General features: G+C 54.0%; 3 protein-coding genes across 11 annotated transcripts; all 3 read left to right on the top strand.

Moving 5' to 3' along the window:
* The first annotated feature begins 11 nt into the window (after window positions 1–11).
* On the top strand, window positions 12–4,766 carry S100A1 (S100 calcium binding protein A1). 3 transcript variants are annotated; one of them, XM_016141241.2, is made up of 3 exons: window positions 12–126; window positions 3,113–3,265; window positions 4,438–4,766. In XM_016141241.2, exons 2-3 carry the CDS (start codon window positions 3,125–3,127, stop codon window positions 4,579–4,581), a joined length of 285 nt encoding a protein of 94 aa, XP_015996727.1. In that variant the 5' UTR covers window positions 12–126; window positions 3,113–3,124; the 3' UTR covers window positions 4,582–4,766. The 3 variants fall into 3 exon arrangements, with proteins under 3 accessions (XP_015996727.1, XP_015996730.1, XP_015996718.1); XM_016141244.2 differs by lacking the exon at window positions 12–126 and adding an exon at window positions 195–385; XM_016141232.2 differs by lacking the exon at window positions 12–126 and adding an exon at window positions 1,108–1,234.
* Window positions 4,767–5,858: 1,092 nt separating this feature from the next.
* On the top strand, window positions 5,859–14,808 carry LOC107509053 (chromatin target of PRMT1). 7 transcript variants are annotated; one of them, XM_016141250.2, is made up of 7 exons: window positions 5,865–6,160; window positions 6,868–6,949; window positions 8,254–8,407; window positions 9,027–9,110; window positions 10,923–11,109; window positions 11,913–12,050; window positions 13,654–14,808. In XM_016141250.2, the coding sequence occupies exons 2-7, from the start codon at window positions 6,885–6,887 to the stop codon at window positions 13,857–13,859; spliced, it is 834 nt and encodes a 277-aa protein (XP_015996736.1). In that variant the 5' UTR covers window positions 5,865–6,160; window positions 6,868–6,884; the 3' UTR covers window positions 13,860–14,808. The 7 variants fall into 7 exon arrangements, with proteins under 7 accessions (XP_015996790.1, XP_015996770.1, XP_015996781.1 ...); XM_016141258.2 differs by having other exon boundaries at window positions 6,868–7,147; XM_016141284.2 differs by lacking the exon at window positions 11,913–12,050 and having other exon boundaries at window positions 5,861–6,160.
* A 6,537-nt stretch (window positions 14,809–21,345) lies between these two features.
* SNAPIN (SNAP associated protein) lies at window positions 21,346–23,067 on the top strand. The gene is made up of 4 exons (XM_016141332.2): window positions 21,346–21,548; window positions 21,804–21,850; window positions 22,033–22,151; window positions 22,456–23,067. The coding sequence occupies exons 1-4, from the start codon at window positions 21,406–21,408 to the stop codon at window positions 22,555–22,557; spliced, it is 411 nt and encodes a 136-aa protein (XP_015996818.1). The 5' UTR covers window positions 21,346–21,405; the 3' UTR covers window positions 22,558–23,067.
* Window positions 23,068–23,175: the final 108 nt, after the last annotated feature.

Here is a 23,175-nt window from a genome sequence, read left to right as displayed (position 1 = left end):
GCTGAGGGAGCTGGGCTTGCGAGGCCTCATCTAAGACACGGCACACCTCGGCCTGGGACCCCGATCCCAGACTGAGACCACCCCCCCCCTTGGACAGAGGGGGATGGAACCCGGACCCCTGCCAATGTAAGAAACGTCCAAACCTGTAGAGAATGTTTATGAGTTTCTTTGAGCCAAACTGACCACAGCAGCCGGGGAAGCAAAATCTCAAAGACTGAGAGACAAGGCTCCGGGAGGGTTGCCGTGTCCGGCTGCAGTGCCGGGATCAGAGGAGGAGACTGCGGGGTTGATCAGGAGGCGGGAGAAGCCGGGGGCTGCTCTGGGGGCGGATGAGAAGCAACACGGAGGGACGCGCGCTTCTCCTACCCTGGCGGGTGCAGGCTCGGTAAGGTTTACACAGAGAGACGTCCGTGTCCGTCCGGGGACCAGAGGACAGTGAGGGGCTCTGCGCTCTGGTGGGAGGCTGTGCCCCGAGGGGTCTGGAGGAGGAGACGCTCTGACCTTGCCAAGGTCTGTTATCTTAGATGCAAAAAGAGGGTAGGCAGACACTTCAGGTAGAGGCTGACCTTCGTCAAGGAGGCCACAAGCACCCGTCATGACCCGCAGTCATTACGGATTTTCGTGTTCAGGACGCCCGTGTGGTGACTCTTGGCCTCCGAGTCTGTAGGGCCCGCCGGGCCGGCCTCCCCGAGCTTGTCAGGTTTAGCCATGACCCATTTTTCATCCACACGCCCATAGAGAAGGCCCCGGACCGAACTCCCTCAGTGGGGTCTCACGCTGAAACCCCCAAGGGAGACTCCTGAGACTGGATTATTCACTGCGGCCCCTTCACTGAGACTCCCTCAGCAGACTCCACGCCTTCCCTGCCTGGCTGGCCGCAAGGGGGACTGGGGGAGTATTTGGGGGGGGCACAGAGGGGCTTCTTAGTGTCCTTCCCAGGCCTTTCCCAGCTCCCTCCTGGGCCTGTCGGGGCCCAGCAGGCGGGGGAGGCGACTGAGGCTGGAGAACAGGACACAGGGCGGCTTGTTGCAGCCCAGGAGACAGAGGGCGCCTGTGTCCACTCCTGGCCCCTTGCCCCCGCTGGGCCTCTGTGTGCGAGGGGGCGGAGCCAGCGCGGAGGGGGTCGGCGGGGGGAGGCCCACAGGAGACAGGTCTCCACACACAGCTCTCCCAGCCGCATTCGCAGCCTCGTCTGTCTGTCCAGAACCTGCTCCCACTGAGGCCCGGGCTAACAGTGAGTTCCCTGTCCCATCCCAGGGACCGCCTGGGCAGGGCTCGAGATGGCGACGGTGGCACTGTGCTGCACTGAGGGTCTGGGAGGAGTTGGGGTGCGGGCGGTCTGCGATTCGGGGGAGACAGGGGCCAGAAGGTGGTGAGAGGAGACAGGAGAAGGCCAGAGGGAGGTGGAAACTCAGTGCCTGAGGAAGCCAGCGGGGAGCCCTCCACTGAGCTTCCAGACCAGACCCCCCGCCTCGGAGCCTCCCGGGCTCCCCCAGCTCCAGGCGCTGCGTGGCGGGGGGCAGCCCCTGGCCCCCTTCCAGTGGGGGGAGGATGACCCAGCAAACGGAACAGCTGCTCCCGTCCACCCCGCTCCAGCCTGAGCCTCCGCCGGCCCCGCCCCCAGCCTCGCCAAGAGCTCGGGCCCCAGAGAAGTCTGGGGGTGGCAGAGCTGGGACCACACGGCGTCAGGAGGGGGGGGCGCTAGGATATGGCACCCAGTCCCCACGCTCCCTTCCTCCCCCTCCTCTTCCTGGCCCAGGTTTCCAGACTCCTCTGCCCTCCCGTTCTGTTCGCTCTGTTTCCCCAGCCGCCCCCTCCCGGCCGGGTCCTCCCACAGCTGCCCCCGCGTGAAGTGCCTGGCCGCCCGCGGGCACCGGGCAACCTCCAGCTTTCCCTCCGGGACAGGCCTGTAACCGGGCCGCCGGGCCCCTCCCTCACAGGCCCCTTATCCCCTCCATCAGCCCGGCTTGGGTTCCACCGGCCCTGTGTCTCTGTGACAACCGCTTCTCATGTCCGGAGTTCAGGTGACAGGCACAAGGCCCCCATTGAACGGCTGGGATCTCATCTGATCAGGGCCTATTGTCCAGCCCCTCAGGCCCGGGGAAGGATGCAGACACCTGATCTGAGACACCTGAGCTGCCCCCTGAGGCTGAGGAGGGGCTGACTGTCCCACGACCGAGGGAAAGAGCCCCCCCCCCTGCACGGCAGTCCCTCTCCTCGACAGACCCCTCCACTTTTCTCCTCCTCTCTCCCCACCCCTCGAACTCTGACTCTCCCCCAACACATACCAGCCCCTTCCCCCTCTTGCCACTGTCCCCACATCAACCGGGCTGCGTCTGGGGGCGGAAGTGGCCGGCAATGGGCAAGCCCACACAGGTCTCCTCCCGCCCCTCCCTGGATGCTCTGGGTCCAGGCAAAGGCTCAGGCCACCCGTTGGAAGGGCCAATTCAGCAGAGAAGATAAAAGAAGCCAAAGTAGAGGAAATGGAGGTGTACCCCAGGGACGCCAAAGTGCCACATTCAGGAGGGAACAGAGCTGAAGGACCAAAAGAGACCCCCACCCTCCCCCCATCTGCCGGCAGGAAGCTCAGAGGCAGTGAGACCCTCTAACCGTGATCCTGGGCCACCCTCTCCATCAGGCCGAATGCGGGCAGCAGAGTCAGATCTACAGGGAGGAGCCCAGCCCACCAGCCCCAACAGCAGAGCTTGGCTATGCTAGGTGGCAAGGTCCAGGGTAAAAATAGAGCCAGAGGAAGGCTGGCTGGGTCCTGTGACCACCCCTGCCTGCCTGCCTGCCTGCCACACCCTCCTCAGTGTCTGGTCAGGCAGCCAGGACACACTGCAGTCCACTGCAGGCCTCTAGGGCTGGGCCCCAAACACTGACTCCCTCTGGCTGTCGTACGGGCAGAGGGACACAGAGAACGGGTCTGGACTTAGACGTCTAGGCTCCCCGACATCATATAATCCCAGGAATAGGTCAGTCGTGCTGGGACTCCAGTCTCGCGGCTGTTGGGGCTGAGGGGCCAGGGCCGGGTCTGAGGGGGTCCCCTCGCCCCAAACTCAGGTATCCTGAGCATGCTCCCCAGCTCACTTCCATGGTGGGGGGTGGGTAGGTGAGCTTCGCCATGGGCTCTGAGCTGGAGACGGCGATGGAAACGCTCATCAACGTGTTCCACACCCACTCGGGCAAGGAGGGGGACAAGTACAAGCTGAGCAAGAAGGAGCTGAAGGAGCTACTGCAGACGGAGCTCTCCGGCTTCCTAGACGTGAGCACGGGGTGGGGGGTGAGGGGTGAGGGGCGAGGGCCGGGATGGAGCGGGCCGCGGCCGGGGGAACAGAGTGGGCGCCTCCCTGCCATCGCGCCTCCCCACCCGGCTCAGCCCAGTCGTCGTCCTCTCCCAGGCTTCTCTCCTGGGTTTTCCCAGGCTCCCCTGCTCCTCCCGGTTCGAGTCAAAGTACCAGGCCCTGTGTAGGTGCGTCAGTAACAAGGCTCACAGCCTGGAAGGGAAAGACTGACGCTTGACAGCAAATCTAGAACAGCAGGAGGAACGCGGAGCCTAGGCAGGGGTGCCAGAGAGGATCATGGGAGAACATGCACCTGCCCGAAGTGGGACAGCTTCTCCACGGAAGTGGCACCTGAGCCATAGCTTTCCGATGGGAGACTATGAGGATAAATGTACGGGTTTTAGGAGGAGGGAGAAAGGGCTCCGAGCAAGACGGCAGGACAGGTAAACGCTGTGCTTGCCACCTCCCGTGACCGCAGTGAAATTACAACTAAATTATGCAACAAGCAACCTCGAGAACTCTCTGAAGACTAGCTGGACAGAACTCATGTAACTAAGGATATAAAGAAGAGGCCACGTCGAGGCTGAAAGGAAAACACAATGAAAATTAAAATAAAAAAAAAAACATGGTAGGAAAAAGAATATAATTCATGCTCAGTAGTCTTGGCTGGAGTGATGGATGCAGAAGAGCAGGCTGAAGGGAAGCCAGTAAAAAGTGCGCCAGCTCTGAGGTTTTCTTAGACCTGGGCTCAAATGCTAGTGCTGCTACTTTGTAGCTAATAACGTACATATTATTTAAACACCAAGTGTCCATTTGTTTCTTCCCTAGAATGAGAATAATGAAACATACTGCATACTATTTGTTTGAATTAAATGAGACAAGGCTTATAAAGCTCTGGTGTATTGCTTGTCCCACTGTAGGCACTTAACCTATAATAATAATTGATACGATTACTCTGCCTTATTGAGGAGCTTATTCTGTAGGCAGCAGGCCACAAGTGTTTGTCAGTTTTGAAGAGGGCAACAGAGGAGTCTCATAATAGGATATAGTGCTCCCTCTTGCGCACCTCTGCCTCCTCCCCAAACAGCCACCCCCTTGCCTCTAGCTCGGTGCTATCCACCTCTATACGACTATCCATCTCCTCTTTTCACAGGCCCAGAAGGATGCAGATGCTGTGGACAAGGTGATGAAGGAGCTGGACGAGAATGGAGACGGGGAAGTGGACTTCCAGGAGTACGTGGTGCTGGTGGCGGCCCTCACCGTGGCCTGTAACAACTTCTTCTGGGAGAACAGTTGAGCAGATGGCCCCAGTGGGCAGCGCCCTTCCCCTCGGCCCTGCCATGCCTGCCCCTGTACCCGGCTTCGCCCCCACCCCATTTTCCCCTCCGCACAGTCCCACCTTTGCCCACCCTCCAACAAGGGCGCAAGAGTAGTGGGCCAGGCCTGCAACTCGTCTTTCATTAAAGGCTCCTCTCTCGCCAGTCCCTGACTGTCTCTTTTAGGCTCTGGAATTGGGTGGGGAAGTGCTTGGGCCCCAACCTGCCTTATGGGGCTGGATCTTATCTGGAGAGAGGTCAGGGGATCACCACACCCTCCCACATGAGCAATGTTCAAGACCCAGGACGGTAGGGGTTCAAGGCTCCAGCCGGAAGTGGAGGAGACATTAGCTTCTCAGCTATAAAGGCAGAAGAATCATTTCCCTTCAACCTTCAAAGAACATTTAGCGGCTCTTCCGTGTGCTAGACATTGTGTAGGAACTAGGGGTACAGCAGTGAACGAAACAAAGAGGACCCTCACCCTTACGCAGGTAAAGCCCGGTAAGGACGCCAGACCATTAAACCCAGATATGAATTCTAGGAAGGAAAACGAAAGGATCCTGACGCACGTGTATGGGGTGGAGGAATGGCCGACGACGTGCTCATTCACCCATTCTTCAAACGTTTGGGCATTTTATTGTGCACCCAGGCGCTAGAAAAATCCCATCAAAATCCACATGGTTGGCAGGAGGACACAGAAGGGGGAGCGGGGACTCAAAAAAGGTCCCTGCCACATTAGGATTTGACAATCCTCAGGCCAAATCGGGGAGGGGCGCGAAGAGGAACCCGCGGAGCGCGGGGGCGGGACGCGGCAGAGGCGGCGCGCTCCCAGCCCTGACCCCGGGGTCGGCCGGCGCGACGGCGGCACCGCACTGCGCCGCTCGCTGAGCGCGGCTTGTCGCCGGCCCAGCGGCGCGGAAGAGCCCGATGCAAATTCCGGGCAAAGAATTTTCGGCCGGCTGCGTTCGCCTGGGGGGCGGGCAGGCGCGCGAGGAAGCAGAACGTTTTCCACCGGGAAGGGAACTGCTCTGGGCCCTAACGCTGCCCAACGCCGCCGACTCGCACGTGGAGCGCCCGAGCCCCGGCCGCCGGGCCCCGCCCCCCTCCCCGCCCACGGGGCGGGGCCACGGCTAAATGCTCCGCCTTCCCCGGGCTCCCTGCCCCGCCCCCGCGCAAGCGTAGCGCAAATCTCCCCGCCCCGAGCTGTGCGTGCGCCCGGCGTCTGACGTCATTGCACCGACGCCATTTTAGCCGGCCCCACTCCGCACTGGGCGTGGCGGCCATTTTGTTTGGACTGCGAGCGGGAGTTGGAGGCTGCGGCTGTGGTGGCTGAGACGAAAGGCAGGAAAGGGCAGGCCGGACGGGCAGGCGGACCGGCCGACCGGACAGCCAGCCAGCAGCAACGGGCTGAGCTAGCAACCTACCGCTAACGCACCTAGCCAACCGCCCACCGAGTCCGCCCGCGCCCGTCCGCCGTGAGCTCCGGTGCGGCCGGCCCCGGCCCGCCCGCCGCAGCCGTGGTGGCAGCCCCGGGAGGAGCGCTGGCGTCCGTCTCCTTCGGTGCGTCCGCGGGCGGGGGCGCAGCGGGCCGGGCGTGGGGGCGCCGGCGTGCGGGGCCCGCGGCGGCGGGGGGCGGGCCCGCCGGGGGCGGCGCCGCGGGGCGAGGCGAGGGGCGCGGGGCGGCGGGGGCGGCCCTGGGGCGACGCGCGGGGGGCCGACGGCCGCCGCGCCGGGACGCCTCGCCCGCCCCCGGGATCCCGGGTCCCCGGCCCCGCTCGGCGTGGCGGCGAAAGCCAGGTGTGAAAGTCGGCGCGCCCGCGCCGGCCCCCACATCGACGGTTCTCGACGTGGGCTGCGCCGGGCCACCGGGCGGGCCCTGCTCCCCTCCGGCTGCGGGCCCGCGGGCCTCGCGCCCGGCGCCTCTGCTTTGATGGGCTGGGGCCCGAGTTTCTGCATGTTTTCGAGAGCTGCTTGCAGCTCAAGCTGAGCAGGGCCGCGCCGGACGACAAGCCAGACCCTCCGCACTTGCTCCGCGAGGCCTGGCTCTGCCGTGTCGCCGGCTTCGGCAGTGTCTTCTGCCCTGTGGCCTGGGAGCGCGGTAGTTCGAGGGGACCCAGGAGTCGAAGCCCTGGAAAGGAGTTTCGCTGTGCCCCTAGACGGGCGTGGACACAGGGCTTTTCATTCCTCGGAGGCAGGAGCCTCCGGCCCCTGGGGGAGTGAGGTCGTCGTCATTCCGATCTGCTCACTGTGCCTATTGTTCTTTGTAGATTCTCGGGATCTGAAGATGGCTGCACAGTCAGCGCCGAAAGTTGTGCTAAAAAGCACCACCAAGATGTCTCTTAATGAGCGGTGAGGCAGCCAACAGCAACTTCAGCTCGTTCATAAGAAAACATTACTTAAATTGGCCCTGGGGTCCAATGCACAAAAGCCGGTTTTAAACTAAATACCAACAGAAGGCTACAGACCTCTGTTCTTATTTGCACCTCATGTGGTACACAAAGCAGATTGGGCGGTTGTTTCAAAACCCCTTATCAGTAGATTTTTATGGTAAGCTGTCTGAAATGCTTGTCTGGTGGGGTGCATTTTAAAAAGACTCCTCACACCCTCCCTTTTCTTCACATTTTTTAACATTGACACAGGGACGGTGCAGCTCAGGAGCACAGTGCCCTGGCTGCAGTAGGCTTGCTGCCCAGTCCAAGGCCAGCAGCGTTGTGTCTGGCCTGTAAGAGGCAGGTAGCAAGCTGTGAATATGTCCGAAGGCCCTTGAATGCCGTTCTTGGGCCTTGTAAGAGGCACTTGCTTTTGCTCCATTTCACTTTCTTTCCATTCTGCTTTTTGTTTTTGTTTCGGATTCTTCTACAGTTAAGTGTTCTTCTCGTCCATTCAGCTTCTTTGCAGGAATGATAGAAGAGGGTCTTCACAAGCGCTTAAGCGATTGAACTAATCTAATTTATTCGGAAGTAATCACATGAAGTCCGAAAAACCATTTGAGACTAAAGAAATTTAAAGGCAGTCTCTAGCTACGAGAGCTATGTTCATTGAGTGCGTTTGATCAGTGATTTTATTAACTTGATGTTAGACCACTAAAAGGTTTACGTAATGTTTATTTTGGCCTTTCATGAAGCATATGTGCTTCTCCTAACTAACCTCCTAGGGTTTAATACTGTAGTCCTCCACGTTCACGTGTTAAGTGAATAATGTATAAGAAAGTGGAATGCACTCCTAAATTTTGTATGCATGCATTATTCCCATGGGCTTGGAAGGTGCTCTAGTTTATAGTCTTAAAATGCACCCTCAGGTCTCCCAAGGTTTTGGCTTTCTTCGTTTGTCTTCGAAACTACATCTTCTGTCTCACGTCGTCACATCTGCTTACTGCGTGTTTCTCATGCTTTCCACCTCTCTAAACGCCGTTACCTGAGCCCTTGTCCTCACTTTTGATTGAATGTGCCGCACTTAGCTGCATTTCTGAGTTTCCGGTTCGTGCACGTGTGTGGAAGCAGCGGAGTCTAGCCCGCATCAGCCTTGCTCTCAGTGTACCACTTTACTTAAAGTTCGTGGGATCTGGAGCTCCTGGTCTAGCGAGCCATGAAAATGCCAATAAATGTTTTGTAATAAAGCTTTTATTTAAACATCCATTTTGTTCGACCTTGAAGCTTTACTAATATGCTGAAGAACAAACAGCCGATGCCAGTGACTATTCGGGCTTCGATGCAGCAACAGCAGCAGCTAGCCAGTGCCAGAAACAGAAGACTGGCCCAGCAGATGGAGAATAGACCCTCTGTGCAGGCAGCGTTGAAACTCAAGCAGGTGAGAGAGAGCGTCTTCACGCGCCAGAGGCAGCTGGCGGTCTCTGTCAGGCAGTCCGCTAGGGCGGTCCGCACGTGCCGGATGATGACGAGGTGGCTCAGGGCAAAAGCTGGAACTTCTCTGGAAGAAAGAGAAGTTCAGGCAATTCCCATTTTGGCAGGTACTGACAAGTAACTTTTTGTCGTCTTTCTACTTTAGGGAGTTTGCCACCAATGTGGCCTGTTTTCTGTGTTATCAATGAGTATTAACGTCTTGTTTTCTGATCTTTGCCCTTAAAGTAAATTTGCTGGCTCTTACTACAAAGAAATTTTGATTTTTGTTTTAGATGCTCTTCAAAAAAGAATCTTTTATTCCCTGTTAAATGACTTACAAATTAGGGAAATGATTCTATTCTTTCTCCCCTAGTCCAGGGAGTCGGAATGGCCTTATCAGTGGTTTTCAGTGCTAAAATGTAGAAAGAGGAAGCGCCCCCACCTCCACAGCTTCTGAAGTTGCGTCAGTGAAGGAGGCCGAGAGCGCTGAGTGATGAACTCAGGAGCTAGTGGGTTTTCCTTCAGATTTCCAGCAGGAGGTGACCCCATTCAGACCTGAAGTAAAACCTGCTCTTTGTTATTCATAGACTTTATATGCGAGTCCGGACAGTGGCTGTGGAAGGATATGTCCAAGCTGTGGCTGGGCGTCTGGAGGGCGGTGCCGTGCAACTGTAAGGACGGTGACTGGTAGCACTGCATGGCTGTGCGTAGGTTCAGCAGTTAAATATAACACCCGCCCCCCACCCCGAACCATCGGGCTCACTGACCAAAAATAAACAAGGCCGCCTGCTGCCGCTCCCTTGAGCCTTGGACTGACGGCGTTCGTCCCTGACGCAGAAAAGCAGTAAAAGGCACCACCATTTTCCAAAAGCAAATATAAAAATCCGCGGCAGATAAGCCTGCCAGGTTGTTCGCGTTTCAGCGAGAAGCGGCGGCCGGGGCACTGCTGCCCAGCGGGAGTCCGCAGCGGCGGGGGGGCGTCTGTGTCTGCGCTCCGGCACCGCCGCCACCAGCCACCTGTGACTTCTGAGCGCCCACAACATGGCTAGTGCGATTGAGGAGCCTTTTTTTTTTTTTTTTTTTTGGTCATTTGAATAGCCACGTGAGGCTAATGGCTCCCTTAGCATACGGCGCAGCTTTTCAGTGGAAACTGAGTGGTAGAGTGGGCGTCCTTAGGCTTCCCGTCCGCGGAGAGACTGGTATCGGTGGCGGGTAAGGATTGGGAAAGGAGAAGAAGGTCTGAGCACTGTACGGTCTCCCATCAGAGCACAGGGCTCGGGAGAATACACTCCGGTGACTGAATACTGGTGACATGTGGAATGAAGTCCCGACCTCGGGATCGGCTGCTCTGGGGAGTGACGTGACGGGCGTTTTATGGTCGCTTCACACCTGGTGCGAGGCGCGTCGCGTTCAGAGCCGCCCCTCCCAGTGGAAGCAGTCGGTCTTGTGCCACAAAGCTAATCACAGCAGCATGTGGCTGCAAAAGAAGTTCTTCGTAGTCACTTATGGTTAAGTCCAAGGGTATGTAGAATTTATTTTCATTTATGTTGACTGACGGCTTTTTAGGAAAACAAGTTCGCTAGGCCTTGATTGTATTCAGAGCTGCACACTCACCTTTTCCTATGAAGGAATTTAGTTATCGGGGATGTGGTCTTCATGGTTCCTCTCTGAGAAAGCATTCTTGAAAAGGTTCATGTCCTTGTTCTCAAGCGTGGCCCTGAGTTTTCTGACTGTAGCTCACCTGTCAGTTCTAACACAAGTTCGGCTGGCTCTCTATGGAGACAGATGTGAGTTGTGTGCTTATTTTTAATAAGAGGCCATTATACCGGTTTAATGGCGCTATTTGCAAGGGCAGACACGAAATTATGGCTGTGGAAGAAACTTAAGGAAAAGAGGTTTGACTCTTGTGTTTATTTACATCTTAAGGTAAAAAGTGGACCATCTGGAGGTAGATACTCAAAGGAAAAATAACACACTGGCCTTTAGAATGAGAAATCAAATCTTGTTAAGTCACAAGAATTGAAATGAACTTTAAATTTTCCCAGAATCTGATGAGCTCCTTGTGGCGTGTGAGTAAGCTTTTGCAGACAGCGGTGGACCTCGGGTGGGTGGGAAGCAAGTCGTACTGTCAGCCTGCGGCTGAGAAACAGCAGAACCCAGGATTCAAAATGTAGAATGTTCTTACTGAAGCCTTAAGTCTGAGTAGTGGTGCGTGACTTCTGTAGCTAAGCTGGCGAGGTGACTTGTAGTGACGCCACTTTCATAGGATGTCCTCGGGGTTCTTAGAAGCTCTGGATCAGAACGCTGCTTTGGACCCTGGTGCGAGGCGCGGGCTTGCTTCCGGTGCAGGATCAGAAGAAACCCGCAGCAGGTTTTTCTGCCTCCGCACACACTTCTCACTTGCTGCTTTTTCTCTGCACTTTGATTGCCAGTTCCCACCGGATTGCTTTTTTGATCTCAATCCCTAACACCTTTTCTTCCAGAAGAGCTTAAAGCAGCGCCTGGGTAAGAGTAACATCCAGGCACGGTTAGGCCGGCCCATAGGGGCCCTGGCCAGGGGAGCGATCGGAGGACGAGGCCTGCCCATAATCCAGAGAGGCTTGCCCAGAGGAGGACTCCGTGGGGGACGCGCCGCGAGAACCCTGCTTAGGGGCGGGATGCCGCTCCGAGGTCAGTGCTGGGTCCCCGCCAGTGTCAGGCCCCGCCCTTCCCTTTCCTCTCGGGCTGCTCATGGACACTTTTGTTTAACATCTGTAAGCCTGAATTTGTATTAATTTAATAACTTCTGAAATGACATATTTTAATAGTGCTGCATGTGTTGTATCGATACCATTCCTTTTCTGATAACGTGCAGTGGTGAGAGGCCATGACCTGCGTAACAACAGGTAATTCATGTCATCTCCATTCCATTTTAAAGCACCCTGCTGCTGCTCGAATCAAAGCACATCTAAGTTCTAGAAACACATCAGAGCCAAGAAATGTATAGGCCATCAGCCTGTATCTTAACCAGTCATCTCTTTTCCTGGTATGGGGAAACAGTGTTACATCCATTAAAAAAGACAAGGTAACCTACAGCACTTGGCCATGTGTGACATTTGGGGCATCGTTACACTGTTCCCTGTGTAGTCCTGGCTCCCTACAAGAACACTGAGTGCAGGAACTGTATCATGTACTTTCAGATCTACCATAATATTTGGCAACTGTCTGGCTATTCAGTAGATATTTATTAAATGTATGTATGTACTAATTACCTTAACTCCCAACTTCAAAAAAATGGGTTTTCGGTCAGACTTGTTGAATTGATTGAATAAAGAGCATCATAATCTGTTCACACTCAGTGTGCAGCTTGCCCCACACAACCTGAAAATTACCTGAATTAACGCTCATTTAACCCTCACCGCCTTCCTTTGGTTAGAATCTACTTTGTCTCTCTTGGATTTACCTGCATATACATTGTGTGCCTCCTCTCCAAGGTCAAAACCTGCTTCGAGGTGGACGAGCCGTAGCTCCCCGAATGGGCTTAAGAAGAGGTGGTGTTCGAGGTCGTGGAGGTCCTGGGAGAGGGGGCCTAGGGCGTGGAGCTATGGGTCGTGGCGGAATCGGTGGTAGAGGTTAGTCAGCTACCAACTTCAGAGACTAGCTTCCCCTTATTTCTTTCCCTTCCACACTCAGAGCCACCTTTCTGCACAGCTTCAAGTCATAGGCAGGCTTATTTGTTTGTCTTGTTTGTTTTTCGAAACTGGCTTAATTTCCGAACTCACATGCTGGTAGTACGAAAGTCTCGCAGGTTTTCCAAAACTAGTCAGACGCATGTATTAGAGCCAGGTTGTATGCAGCCTTCTTCCAGACTCCCGTGAGTTTAAATTGCATTGTTAAAATGACAAAGTGGTCAGTTTGGGGTTTTCCCTGTCCCTGCCCCCACCACCAGCACCACACACCCCACCCCACCACGCAAAACCCTACTTTGAGTCTAAGAATCAAAAAGAGGGAGACGTACAAAAACGAAGCAGTTAAAGGGAGTGGCGAGACGCAGAGCTGGGTCTGGACTCGGACCGAGTAAATGCAAGGTAAATTGTGCGTCTGGGAAACCAGAGATGCCTCTTTTGATCAAGGGAGAAAGCAAGACGGTATTGCATTAGTTAATCTTCCCTCTGAGACTTGATGCTATTTGTCTTGTGACCTCATGACCCAGATTGGAAGAGGTTAATGGTGTTGCCGTTGTTAAAATGCCAAAGCCAATGGGTGTTTTCTGGCTTTAGAGTTCAGTGGAAAACTCCCAACAACACCTGTCAAAGGAAAAAAATTTTGTTCTCTTAGCCCCTGTGGATATTTGCTTTGTCCTTTTACAGTGCGTGGTGGGTGTTCCATCATTTATGATCTCGAAGTTGCCAAGGGCTAATAACCTAGGAAACTCGATAACCTAGGGCTTCTCTTCTCCCATTATATGTTGCTTGGCTTATTGAGTGAAGTGCGAGCTAGTTTGGGTTTCAGGATGAAATAGCATGTTTCCCGATTATCTTGACTTGGTTTCTGAGAGACAGCACGGGGGTGGGAGAGTCTGAAGTCGCTTTTCAAAAAGCTGTGTGTTTTGTAAAGTGACTTGAAACCACCTCTCAGATAACCATAATTGTTATAAAGTAACTCGAATCCTTGATAGACGTGGCTGGGGTGACTCAGGATGTTTGTCCCCTTCTCCCCGCATTGTTCCTGTGCCAAAATGACTCCTCAGTCTCCTGACATGGGGGTCAGCTCCTTAGGTCTCATGAGTTTGAGGAGAGAGGAGCTGATTTTCCAGAAGGATCTCCAGTAAAGCTTAATTCGAAAACTGGTTCCACACCCTGCAGCTGTGCCCTCTTTCCTCTTTCCTCTTTCCCTGTCCCACTCCATGGGGTCGTCTCGGAGACGTAACTAAGAACTTAGAGTGGGTCTCAGACTAGATAATCCGTTTCAGGAAAGAATAAGATTCTTTGTCTGTTTCCCTTTGTCGATAGAATGAAAACTTTAGGGAGCCTTTAGAAAGGCGCTGAGTGTGAGGGCTTTGTTGCGTGTGCTTTCCGCGTGTCGCTTGCTCCCCACTTGTCTCCCGTGTTTCCAGATTTCTCCTCTCTGCCCTGCCCTGCAGCCTCTCAGGTAGGCCCCGCTGCGCTAAGGGGCTTTTACTGTAGCGCCCGTTAAACCTGCTCGTAACTGTCTTCTTTTTTCCCTTTGGGCCAGGTCGGGGCATGATAGGTCGGGGCAGAGGGGGCTTTGGAGGCAGAGGCCGAGGCCGTGGACGAGGGAGAGGTGCCCTTGCTCGCCCTGTCCTGACCAAGGAACAGCTGGACAACCAGTTGGATGCGTACATGTCGAAAACGAAAGGACACCTGGACGCCGAGCTGGACGCCTACATGGCGCAGACAGACCCCGAAACCAACGACTGAAGCCCGGCCGCCCTCCCGTGGGAGAGACTCTTGCTGCAGTTACCACGCCTGTAAATAACCTTGAGATAACAGATGAGAAGAAACCTGCTGGACGCTGGAAGGACCTGTCACAATAGGCTGTGGACTTACTCGCCACCAGTTTGTGCATTTCGTGTGTTCCTCTTACTTTTTTGATACTGTGTTGTATGAAACCCTTCTGCCCTGACTTGGGTTTGGTTTTGTTTGGGTTTTTGCCCCCGCTCCCCTTCTCCCAGACTTTTCTTTAAACTTGACTATGTCAGCCTGGAGGCCAGGACACCCCCTTTCCACCTCTGCCTCCCATCACCTGTCATGTGCTCTGACATGCTGGCTTTTCTGAGAAGTCCCAGAAAGAGCACATTCGTGGTCCTCCCTAGTGCCTAGGTTTCTGAGAAACAGTTCTGTCCCACCTCACTTTAGAAAGCCTCTTAGAAGTTCAAAAATGCATTCTACCACGTCGACACTGTAATAAGCTAGGAACGTGGGCCTGGTGACAGGACCACCTGCGCAGTTACGCGGGGTAACGGCTGCTGCCGTGTGCAGCGACATCATCTGGGGTCTGGTTCACGCACACTTCCCACCCTGGAGGACGGTGCCCAACTTCCCTCTGGACTCTGCGTCACGTCCACAGGGTGCTGTTGGGTCGGCTTCCGCCCGTGAAAGGCGAAAGCCATGTTGGTCGGCAGGTGGTTCAGGAGGACGGGGCTGGAAGACAAGGCAGGTCCCTGCCGGAGGGGTCAGAGAGACCCGCGCCGAGTGCTCTTGGCCTTATGTTTGCCCCTGACCGGTCTCGGCTCTCTCCATACATTGGTTTTGTGTGACCCTCTTACTTCTCTGAAGGTTTAAGTTCAACTACATTCTGTCGGCTGTTCCAGTTTCAGTGGAATCTCGTATTTCTGCTTTATTACAAGAAATTGTTCTCTCAAATCCAGCCAGGACTTTTCTCTTTATTCGTTGGGCTCTTGAAGTGGTCCGTCCGCTACATCTTGATGCGCCTCTTGCAGAGATGGGGCCTTTTCTTCGCGGTGGTATTAAATGGTGTAGGGGGGTGGATATTGTGGCTCTGAGACAGAACGTGAAGAATGTCCACATTAGAAAGGTGACACAAAGCAAAGTGCCAGCCCATTTGGCCCGTACAGGTACGACGTGTCGGACAGTGCCCTGGCTCCTTTTTACCCGGGAAGGACCTGACCGCCACCAACCGAACCAGTTACACTGAGTTGCCTGTGCCCTAAATGGGAGGTTGTGTGGACCACAGGCTGGGAAGGCAATTTAGTCAGAACATGGGCTCAAGTCCTTTTTGTATGACCTGGACTGCAGCACGTGGTCTAGTCCTGCGGAGGTGAGAGCTGGAAAGGACCACGTGGGTAGAGAACCACACTGACCTGGGCCGTAGGTGTGTCCTGCAATTCCTTCTTCTCCCTGAGCCCGGCCAGCTGCTCACAATCTTTACATGGAAGGAACTCGGGGTTTTCTGGGAGTTTGGCCAAGGCTCGTGCTGATGGACAGTGCATACCGCCCTGGGTGGCCTTGCATGGGGCGCCTCCCAGGGCGCACAGCCTGGGGCCACGGTCTCCGGTGACCCCAGGCCTCTCCGCCTTCCCAGATGTTTTGCTCCTCCCCTGAGACGGCTACGAAGGATGTTCCCCCAAACGTGACTTCCCTTTTCACCTAGCACTTTGCCCCTGGATATCTGGTGGCTTCAGGCTCACCACGAGCTCGAGCACGTGAGAAGAGGGGGCTCAGCGGCTCTAGAGGGGTCGGGGCCGGGCCTCATGCCCCGTGCCGGCTCCGTGCAGCTCACATACCTGTGCCCACGCAGGTATCTGCAGATCGCCCCACACTTAGGAAGATTCCAGGATAAAAAAGGGAGTCTGGAAACGGGGAAAGGGGCACAAGGTGGCAGCGAGTGTCCAACACTGATGCATGTCGGCCACCAGCTCGTCCACTGGCGGAATTCCTGGGGCACCTCCGCCTATGCTGAGGAGGGGAAGCGGGGCCAGAATACCTGGGTCCTTTGAGAACAGGAGGCTCCCAAGGTGCTGGGTGCGCCTTTTCCAGCCCAGGGGCCCCTCCCCAGGGCGCCTCCGGCTCCACCCGGTCCTGCAGACTCCGCGCTCTTAGTCCGCAGGTGACCGTCAGGACGAGCCCTGTGTCCTCTACACCCGTCTCGAACTGGCTCCCCCCACAGCGTCAGCTCAGACCAGGTTGCGGCCGCTCTTTCTAGTGTGAGCCTCGGGGCTATGAAAATGTCCAGGTGTGACCTGGTGGTCAGGGGGCTCCGAGGCATCCTGGTGAACAGGGCTGGGAGCTTCGAGGGTCCCAGTGGACATGGGCGATGAGGCGACTGCTGGCATCAAAGCCCCCTTCTTGCCGCCTCTGTTCCTCCTCCTGCCCCAAGAATTCCCTCCCAACACGGCACAGGGAGCCGACCCCAACGGCCACAGGCCCGCTGGCCCCACCTGCTGCTCACGCCACTTCCAGCATCTCTGAGGCTTGGGCCCTGGCGCCTGCCCCTGGTGACTGCCCCAGGCAGAGTGGCGTAAGGGGTCAGCCTGGCTCGCGGGTCGGGTCGGCCTTCCACTCACTCCGCTGTCTGCGAAGGGCGTGCAAGGCAGGCACGAACGAGGCGTCGGCGTTTGTTCGAAGGGCGCAGCACAGAGGAGAGATTGAGAAACGGTCTCGAAAGTCAAAGGAAAGTTTAACAGAGAAGGGGGAAGAATATCCCAAGCACAGGGAACAAATACAAAAGTACCCAGACCTAAAAGAGCATGCCGTGCGCCAGGGAAGGTGAGTGGTGAGTGGGGACAGGCCCAGGACGGCTCCGGGAGCCGGGACGGTGGCTGCAGCCTGGTCGTGGGCCTCTTACCATCCAAGGCCGGCGAGCCTGGGGCAGCCGAGGCCCAGGAGGCCGCTCTAAAGGATACACTTTGAGGAAAGATCGGAGATAGGGAACATAAAGTGGAGTCGCCTTAACCGAGCCGGTGAAACCGTCGTCCTCGTGGAGGCCGAGGTCTGAGGAAAGACTGCGTTCCTGTTCCCTCCACCCTGGGAGCAGGAACCTGTCTGGACTTCCCACCCTGCCTGGATCTACATCGGGGCCTCAGGACCCTCTCTGCCCCCATGAAGGACTCACGTATCCAGACCAGCAGGTGGGACCAGACCTCCTGATGCCCACCTTCCAGACCGCCCCACATGCTGGACCAATCCTAGGGCTAAAGATGCAGGACTGATCATTCTCAATAACGCACTTTATACTCTAAAAACTCTAACTTTTCTTTCTTCTCTGAGACTCTTCTGGGTTTTTGCCTAGCTGTGTTCCTGGTTTGTAAGCGCTAAGACTCTTGAATAAATCTTTATCATTTATTTCTAGCAAAACCTCCAGACTCTGAATTTGTTTGACAACTCGATTCTCCATTTAGGCTTGATTTACTTCTTTACCTTTGAGCGCAAGACAATTAGCAGCCTAAGATTTAAACCCATCCACGGTGTGATATGTGACTTGTGAGAAGTATATATTGAGACTTCAAACCCTGGTCCCAGCACGGAGCTCCTAAAACCCTTGGCATTTCATGTGATGAGAACGGTTATTGTTGTTATGTTAATGAGGCACTTTGGGAGCCCTCCTAAAGATGGGGGCTGGTTGCCAGGACAAACAATCTTGTGATTAAACAATTGGAACTTTCAGTCCCACCCCCCACCCCAACTTCCAGGGAGGGGAGAGGGGCAGGAAGTCGAGTTCAGACACCAATGACCAGTGATTTAGTCAATCACACCTGTGTCATAAAACCCAAAAGGCAAGGCTTCAGAGAGCTTCCGGGTTGGTGGATACATGGGGATTTTGGGGGAGCGGTGTCTGGTGAGGCTGTGGAACCTCCTCGCCCTTTCCCCACACTTTGCCTTATTCACCTCCCACTTGGCCATTTCCGAGTCATATCCATTTGTAACAAACTCGTAATCTAGAAAGTATAATGTCTGAGTTCTGTGAGCAGCTCTAGCAGATTAATGGAATCGTAGGAGGGGGCCATGGGAACCTCCAATTATAGTCAGTAGGTCAGAAGCACAAGTGACAACCTGGACTTTCGACTGGCCTCTGAAGTGGGGCGGGGATGGAGGTGTCACAGGACCGAACCCTCGATCTGCGGAACCCAATGCTTCTGCCCAGTGGGCTGTCCAGGTAGGCGGCGTCAGAATTGAGCTGAATTCTCAGACATTCAGCTGGTGTCTGAGATTTCTTGTTGGAAGTATATGAAAAAAATTTTTAAAGAAACCAAACGTTATTAACTAATCTAATTGCAGTTTCAGCCTCGCCCAGCAGTGGAATTTTAAACCAGTCAGCCTGGAATTGGCCTGGTAAGACCCTGGCCTTCCCCTACGGAAAGGTCCTTGCCTGAAATAATCCACTCTTATGAATCGCTTAATAAAGCCAAGTAGCTCTTCAGATGTATTTGGTTGGATTTTGCTCTCTAACAGAGGTGTTGGGGAACTCACACGCGCACACACTCACACGCGCACACGCCAGAGTTGGGTCGAGGAACCCAAAGACATGAGGCTGGGAGACACGGTGAAAAGGCTGTCTGCAAGGCCCCCCTGGTAGTGCTGGGCACCGGACGTGGGGCACGGCTCACCCGCCCGGCAGAGCCACACTGTGTGGCAGGTCAACCTAAGCATCCGCCAGAGGGCGGGGAGATGGGAGACAACGGAGAGGGGAGTTCTGATGATCAGTCTCCTTCAGCCTCCAGGGAGAAGACAAGGGCTGGAGGGCCGCTGCAGGCTGGGAGGAGTGGTTTGCGCCGAATACGTGTGTCCTTATGGTTGGAATTTGATGTGTTTAGAGAATGAATAATTGAACTGGCACTGGCCTTCAGCGTGTTGGCAAACTTCAGTTTCTGTAAGACCCTTACCCAGCCTCTTCGAGATGGCCGAGGAACCAAAGACAGGTGGATTCTAAAAGTCCCTTTCAGCACTTTCTCTGAGCGAGGTTGCTATGTAATCTGCCTGGTATTGTAGAATGCAGACTGACCTGGAGAGTAGAGGCGGAGGCAAGATCAGTCGGGAGTCTTGAGATGCCTTCGTGAGAGATAAGAGCTAAAGGGGAGGTGATAAGGACAGGGGTGAAAAGGAAAGAATAAAACAAAACACAGAGCCGTTTTCCTCGGAGAGCCAGCCTTTGAAGTAGGATTACCAGATAAAATACTTAGACTAAAAAAATACCTTCTGTTTATCTGAAATTCAAATTTACTTACCATTCCAGGTTTTTTTGCTTTTTGTTTTCTAAACCAGGCAACCCGACTTTGAAGCTGCACCTGACAGGACTGTGACCCAACACAGGGGCTTCCTGTCTCCGCGCTGGGATGTCAGCTTCCTTGCCTAGCCCAGGCCAGCCCCGTTCTCTGCCCCCAGCACAGGCCTCAAGGACTTGGCCCTTTTCCTTTGCTCTTCAGCACTGTCACGACCTCCCCTTTGCCCTGGGCTCACTCTTCCAAAAAAAGCCTGCGTGGTTGCCCAGCTACCTGCTTCCTTGCTCACAACACTCCCCAAAATAAATCCCCAGCCTCTCCTGAGAATTTTACCTCTAATCACCACAGGGAAAGACACAGGAAAACAAACAGGAGAAACAACGAAAAGTGTGTAAGGCTTTCAAAGTTATCGGGCTGGGGCCCCAGGTTTACAGCCGTTGCCCACACTCTCCCAGTGATTTAAACATCTGCTTCATTCTTGAGGACGGAGCTCAAGGCTTAACATCGTGGTGCCCATTTATCTGGTCAACCAGTGGTTGTTGGCACCAATTCAAAGGCAACAAAAATCTCCAGCTTGGGGTGCGGTGAAAAAAAACAACAACGACAACTTTATTCAGTGCAAGTAGCTCAATCGTGATAACAGCATGGCTGCAGAACAGCTCGGGAGTGTCATAGCTCAATTTTGAGAGGGTGCAGCTGTGTGACAGCAAGGCTGCTAGGTGACCCTTGGGCAAGGAAGCCCTTGGGTGAGGCACCTCTCCTGCTGGACAGCTCCGCTCTGCTCCAGTGAGGGCTTTTTGGTGTTTCCACACAGACTCCACTCCTGGAAAGGGAAAGCCAGCTCCAGGGCCACAGGGGAGCTGACTTATATAGACAGAAGTCCCCACCTCTGGTCCCTGATTGATATATGTCCTCCTCATGCAAATAAGAACTCGGAATCTTCACAGTTCCATTGGTACAACAGGTACTATGCTGATTGGTCAGAATGGAGCCATTGTGATTGGTCAGCAAAGATACTGATGGGAGGGAGGGTCATTAGCTGTAGAGCTCTGATTGGATAGGAAAAACCTCAGTCCTATTGGTTGGAATACAATTCCAGGAGCTCCTTTATAAGGGCTGGCTCAGGCAACAGAAGCACAGTGCAGGCAAGCGGTTCAGTGTCAGCTTTTTCCTAGAGCATGGCTTTAGAAGTGGTTGCCGGGCTGTTTTTAAATGTGAACCCAGTTAGCCACAGGAACCCTTCCTTCTCCGTAGGTATCTTCTTTTTTGGGGGTCAGCAATTTCTATGGACACCTTTGCCTTCCAAGAGCATTTCTGTATGCACATCTTCTTCCATGGCCCATAGAATTGTGAGCCACTGGAAGAGATTAGACCTTAAGGGACAGGGGGCTGTGCCTCTTGTTGAAAATTCAACGAGATGGAAACTTTCTTGAAAGCCATGAAAATGAAGAAGGAAAAAAATGAAAGTATGAGAACACATGAAGGTTTTACTGTGGAAAAATACACATAAAATTTACTACTTTAATCATTTTTAAGTATACAGTTCAGTGGCATTAAGTGAATTCACATTATTGTACAACCATCACCACCACTCATCCCATAATGAAACTATCCCATTCCCCCTTCCCCATGCCCCTGGCACCGCTGTTATCATATAGAGATAAAATCACATTTTACCTCCATGAATTTGCTCTAGGTACCGCATATAGGTGGCATCGGAAAATATGTGTCCTTCTGTGTCTGGCTTATTTCATTCACTTAGTATGTCCTCAGGGTCAATCCTAGCATGTAACAGCATTTCATTCCTAAGGCTGAATAATATTCATATGCAGTTTTGTACATATTTTAGGGCCATTAAAAACATTCTTAAATTTAGAGATATAAAACTATACTATGAATATGTTTTTTTCATAAAGTTTGCATAGGAAGACTATGGTCAAGGAGGGATATAAGACTTCGTTTTTCACCTTTGGAGGAAAAAAGTACCCCTGCTCCCCCCGACCCCCACCCCAAAAAATAAATAAATAAATAAATAAATAAATAAATAAATAGTGCCTTCCTCAGCTCCCCAAGTCAGGTGGTACTCAAAAGCCCCGCCACCTGGAGCCCGTGAAGAACTACAACTCCCGGCAGCCCTCAGGCCCCGCCCCGGACCCGGAGACTCCACTTCCCAGAAATCCCGCGGCTGGGTCCCGGCCGCACTTCCCGGCGGCCTCTCGGCCACACTTCCGCGGGCCTCAGTTCCCGGCGACCCTGGCGGCAGGTTCCGGGCGTGAGTGCAGTTTGTGATGGCAGGGGCTGGGTCCGCCGCTGTGTCCGGCGCTGGAACCCCGGTGGCGGGGCCCGCAGGCCGCGACCTCTTCGCCGAGGGGCTCCTCGAGTTCTTGAGACCCGCTGTGCAGCAGCTCGACTCTCACGTCCATGCCGTCAGGTGCGCGGGAGGAAAGGTTGGGGCGGCGACTCACCTGGATTTGGCTTTGTGGGGGCGTGGCCACGAGAGGGCGGAGCCAAGATGGATGCCTCCTGGCTTTTTTTTGAGGTTGAGAATGGATTTGGGGCACTGATTGGAGGCTGGGCAGACCCGCAGAAGGCCACGGGGTGGGGCGTAAGGCTGACTTCCCTCGCGCTTGGGACACGGAGCAAACAGGCCTGTTGAGTTCCGTACAGACTTTGTACCTCTTTGCAGAGAGAGCCAGGTGGAGCTCCGGGAACAAATCGACAACCTAGCTACTGGTGAGTACCGTTTTACCATCCTGTGGGCTGAGTTTCTGTCGCTTCCAGCACATCAACGCTGCCAACAGACTCCTTTAATTCTTTGTGACTGGTCCATGTGTGTGCAAGTCTACTAGCCTTCTTTGCCTGAGAACAGGAAGTGAGCCAGTAGGTGTTAGCTGCACCTTACTTCCGCCCCCCAGAACTGTGTCGTATCAATGAGGATCAGAAGGTGGCCCTGGATCTCGACCCCTATGTGAAGAAGCTCCTCAATGCCCGGCGACGAGTTGTCTTGGTCAACAACATTTTACAGAATGCCCAGGTAAGTTTCCTGCCCGCGATGATTCTTTGTTCTGCTTTGTAAGTTTCTTGGATATTTCTTCAATTTTCAAGGGTTGTCTCAGTCCTCAACATAATGAAAGTTATAATTTTTAGTCTTTTGGGAAAGGGAGTGTCAACCAAATTAGTGTCTGCCGCAACAGAACTCATTCTCAATGCCCAGTTCCAGTTGCCGTCATTTACACCTACATGCCTTAGATTACTTTGAGATGGATATTTTCCAGGTGACAGTGAGCTCTGAAGCCTTTCAGAGAGCAGTTACTGAAATTCCAAATCTTGTCTTGTAGGAACGCCTGAGGCGGCTAAACCACAGTGTTGCCAAGGAGACAGCCCGGAGGAGGGCAATGCTGGATTCAGGAGTTTACCCGCCCGGTTCACCAAGCAAATAACAGACCAGAAGCAGGCCCATGGCCTGAGAATAACACAAGCACTATTTTTCAGCTGCTTTTCCTCCAGGACACCCTGTAAACCTTGGGACGTGAAAAAGCAGTCGCACGGTTGGTGTTGAAGCACTTAAGTCTTACTCATTTTTGTGGGGGGGTCCAAAGAAACTTTTGTACAGCAGGACTCAGGATCCCAAAGGCTCTATTACAGCTCTTGCTTCCTTCCAAGAATGAGCTGAGGCCTGCGTTTTCTTTTAAAGCTACATACTCAAGGCCTACCTCTACCTATTTCAAGCCTGGTTAACCAGGGAGGGGCTTCCTGTTACATGGCTGGTTGTTGGGGCCTGGGCAGCATGTCCTCTACCTGTGACTTCTCGTTTTCATGTTTACACTGATGATCTAGAGAGGCAGGCAGAGTCAAGATCAATGCCCCCTATGCCCTCTTGTTTATTTTACTAGTTGAACACAGTAACAGTCTTGCTAGAACCATTTAATTCAATAAATGCTTAAACAGTATTCTTGTTTACTCTGGTACATGTAAAGTTTCCAAAAGTCGTTTTGTACTGTAATCCAAATACAGCTTCAGCTGTGATCTGCTGTTTACACAGACACAAGTATCGTTTT

This window comes from Rousettus aegyptiacus, unplaced genomic scaffold (genome assembly GCF_014176215.1).
Source record: "Rousettus aegyptiacus isolate mRouAeg1 unplaced genomic scaffold, mRouAeg1.p scaffold_m13_p_17, whole genome shotgun sequence".
Lineage (NCBI taxonomy): Eukaryota > Metazoa > Chordata > Mammalia > Chiroptera > Pteropodidae > Rousettus > Rousettus aegyptiacus.
The sequence above is the reverse complement of the archived record's forward strand: the minus strand, read 5'-3'. Positions and strand labels throughout refer to the sequence as shown.